Raw genomic sequence first — 3,800 nt, 5'->3', positions numbered from 1 at the left:
ACACGTTCAGACCTCAGAGAGACACGTTCAGACCCCAGGGACACACGTTCAGACCTCAGAGAGACACGTTCAGACCTCAGAGAGACACGTTCAGACCTCAGGGACACACGTTCAGACCTCAGAGACACGTTCAGACCTCAGAGAGACACGTTCAGACCTTGAAGTAGATCTTGAAGAGCTGGTTGCTCAGAAACATCATCCCCCACTTCTTGGAGTCCTCGATCCCGGCTCGACTGAGGGGCACACACAGCACCCGGGGTTACACTTTATTCTGTTGTTAGTTACTCTTCTTCACAGGAAGTGTGTACTTATACTGCATTTGTGTATTAGTACTCACTTGTCGCTGGCACACACTCTGAAGCAGCTCATCAGCTGTTCTGCTGCTTTCTCCAACATCTCCCCCGGGTGACCTTTACCCTTCTTCTGCAACTGCTGCTCCGCCTGCGCACACACACACACACACACTGGTCATCCCAGCAGCAGCTGACCTCAGATCAGTGTGTGTGCGATTTCTTACATTGTTGGCGAATATCCTGAGATCCAGAGTGACGGTGAACATCATCGGGAGAGCCCTGAGACACACACACACACACACACACACACACAGAACATTTAGTCTGGATCAACGCTAACAGTTTCCCTTCACTTGCAGTCATTGTGCTAAGCTAGCTTAACACACACATGTACTCACCAGTTCTCCTCTTTGTGGGACTGGAAGGCCCTCAGGAAGGACGTGATTGGTCAAGGAGTGATCGGCTATAGATTACTGGTGTGTGTGTGTGTGTGTGTGTGTGTGTGTGTCCATCATGAAGGATATTGAATGACGAGCGTCTGGAACTTGTAGGCTTCAACAAAGTCGTGATTGGACACAGCGTAGATACTCCTGCAAAACACACACACACACACACACACACAGTCCTGTTAATATGGTTACATCCTCACACACACACACGAGCGACCTGATTGGCCGTCCTACCTGAGGTGGGCGGCAACCATCTCGTCGTACGGCGGCTCCAGGAGCTGCTGACATTTTTCTTCTGGACTGGCCAGCTGTGTGTCTCACACACACACACACACACACACACACACACACACACACACACACACACACACACACACACAGGTGAGGCCGTGTCCTAGCGTATCCTATCCGAGCCGTCTACCTGAGTGGGCGGAGCCTCACCTGTAGTCGGGGGTTGACGACGTGCGGGTGTTTGAAGGAGAGCAGCTCGGAGCAGAAGGAGCCCTCGTGGTTGTCTAAGGCCTCGTTCACCTGCAGAGGAAAACACCAACGAAGAAGAAGAAGAGCAGGTTAAAGGCTGCGGCGCCACGCGGAGATCACATGGTGTAACTACACACCTGCTGCAGGTACTGGTTGATGGTGACGTGAGCCATCACAGCAGGAGACCTGGAGACACAAAATACTTCAGTCATGTACTAGTACTACAGGGGAGAAATACTGTGGTACAAGTATATAAAAATAATATAAAAAATAAATATTAAAATTATACTTACTAATATTTGCACTATTGTTTAGTTATTTCATTTAAATATTATTCTATTTCATTGTATATATTGTGCATTTTATATTTATATGTTAAATATGAAATAGTATTTATTAAGTATCTGACATATGAATATTTACTATTAATTCATCTTTGAGTCGATAAAATATTTAAACACATTTTATACAAATATTCAGTTTAAAATAAGAGAATTATTAATAATACACCTGATGATTAAATGATTAAACTTTCACCAAATCGATAAATATTGTTGCCGAATAATGTTCAGTTAATCGATTAATCATCATAGCTGACAATAGAAACATAGTTTTGATCTTAAAGGTGATCTTTAACGTGTTTTCACTATTTTATTATAAAACTTAACGGGGCTACGGCTAGTTAGCTGCTATGCTAACTCGTCAATTCACCTACTTTTAGGTTTAAAAACTGTTAAATCGCTTTTTTTCAGGCTTCAAACTCAACATTAAGAATCGTGTAAATGTAATAAGTAAATACAAATCGCTACGAACCTTTAAATTGAAGTTCTGACCCAGAAATGAACCGTTTCAATTCATTCAACGATCTGCAGTTGGAGCTAAACACGACGCAGAACAACTTCCGGGTCGGTAAACCTGCTTCCGGTAGCGCTTCAGAATAAGACTACATGTTTCAAAATAAAAGTCTCGAAGGCTACATTTCATAATTAACCGGGATAAAAGACGTCATTTCCTATTTAAATTAAAATATCTGTTATTTTTACTGAGAAAATATTTCTGATTAAGAGTATCTGTCATGTTGGAGATGAAGAGGGAAATATAACAAATCAAACGTTTTTAAACCTTTATTGACACAGAACAGAACAACAGTCAGTCTCTTCCTTCATGCAGAGATCCACATTTACAGATATAAAACTGTAGAATTTACATATATTATTCTTTTGATTTATTAACTATATCGTTTTTGAGAAGAGAAAAGCAGAAACTTTGTTGATAAAGTATAATAACAGGTTAAATATAACAGGTTAAATATGAACCTGTTTAAACACAGCTGATGCCTGTAAATATAAATAAACAGGTTTAATAGACCAGAGGACAACAACAACAACAACAACGTCTTCATTAACTGGTAAAATAACATCATGATATATATATATATATTTATGTATATAAGTCGTGAAAACCCTTTGTTAGTAGCCCCCAATAGATATTAGTAGCCCCCACTAGATGTTAGTAGCCCCGAATAGATGTTAGTAGCCCCGAATAGATGTTAGTAGCTACCAATAGATGTTAATAACCACCAATAGATGTTAGTAGCTACCAATAGATGTTAATAACCACCAATAGATGTTAGTAGCCACCAATAGATGTTAGTAGCCACCAATAGATGTTAGTAGCTACCAATAGATGTTAGTAGCCACCAATAGATATCAATAGTCACCAATAGATGTTAGTAGCCACCAATAGATGTTAATAGCAACCAATATATGTTAGTAGCCCCCAATAGATATTAGTAGCCACCAATAGATACTAGTAGCCACCAATAGATATTAATAGCCCACAATAGATATTAATAGCCACCAATAGATACTAGTAGCCGCCAATAGATATTAGTAGCCGCCAATAGATATTAATAGCCGCCAATAGATATTAGTAGCCGCCAATAGATATTAGTAGCCGCCAATAGATATTAGTAGCCGCCAATAGATATTAGTAGCCGCCAATAGATACTAGTAGCCGCCAATAGATATTAATAGCCGCCAATAGATATTAATAGCCGCCAATAGATATTAGTAGCCCCCAATAGATATTAGTAGCCGCCAATAGATACTAGTAGCCGCCAATAGACATTAGTAGCCACCAATAGATACTAGTAGCCACCAATAGATGTTAGTAGCCACCAATAGATATTCATAGCCACCAAAAGATATTATATAGTAGTATAATATATATTCGTACAATATTCACGAGAACAAAAGACCTATACTTAACTAGCCACCACTAGATAAAAGTAAGTACAAATATTCACCAGTAGGCACCAAAAGATACGAGTACACATCAAAGTTTACAAGTACTGTATGTACAAAAAGTCCCAATTAGCCACCAGTAGATACCAGATACTAATATGTACAAATATTCTCCAATAGTGACTAGTAGCTACTGGTACATACTAGTAGCCACCACTAAATACTAGCAGCCACCAGTAAATACCAGTAGCCATCAGTAAATACCAGTAGCCACCATTAAATACCAGTAGCCACTAGGAAATACTATTAGCCATCAGTAAATACTTGTAGCC

General features: G+C 39.8%; 1 protein-coding gene across 1 annotated transcript in view; it reads right to left on the bottom strand.

Moving 5' to 3' along the window:
- Positions 1-2,126, bottom strand: part of pcid2 (PCI domain containing 2) — a 4,160-nt gene extending 2,034 nt beyond the window's left edge. The window contains exons 1-9 of the mRNA XM_031878050.1: positions 2,036-2,126; positions 1,360-1,408; positions 1,184-1,273; positions 977-1,050; positions 818-883; positions 692-733; positions 518-572; positions 338-441; positions 158-233 (exon numbers count right to left, since the gene is read on the bottom strand). Of these exons, the coding sequence (XP_031733910.1) occupies positions 158-233; positions 338-441; positions 518-572; positions 692-733; positions 818-883; positions 977-1,050; positions 1,184-1,273; positions 1,360-1,395 (543 nt within the window). The 5' untranslated portion in view covers positions 1,396-1,408; positions 2,036-2,126. The remainder of the gene's footprint in view (positions 1-157; positions 234-337; positions 442-517; positions 573-691; positions 734-817; positions 884-976; positions 1,051-1,183; positions 1,274-1,359; positions 1,409-2,035) is intronic.
- Positions 2,127-3,800: the final 1,674 nt, after the last annotated feature.

This window comes from Anarrhichthys ocellatus, unplaced genomic scaffold, assembly GCF_004355925.1.
Source record: "Anarrhichthys ocellatus isolate YVR2014 unplaced genomic scaffold, GSC_Weel_1.0 scaffold159, whole genome shotgun sequence".
In the NCBI taxonomy this organism is placed as follows: domain Eukaryota; kingdom Metazoa; phylum Chordata; class Actinopteri; order Perciformes; family Anarhichadidae; genus Anarrhichthys; species Anarrhichthys ocellatus.
This window is presented reverse-complemented; position numbering and strand designations above follow the sequence as displayed.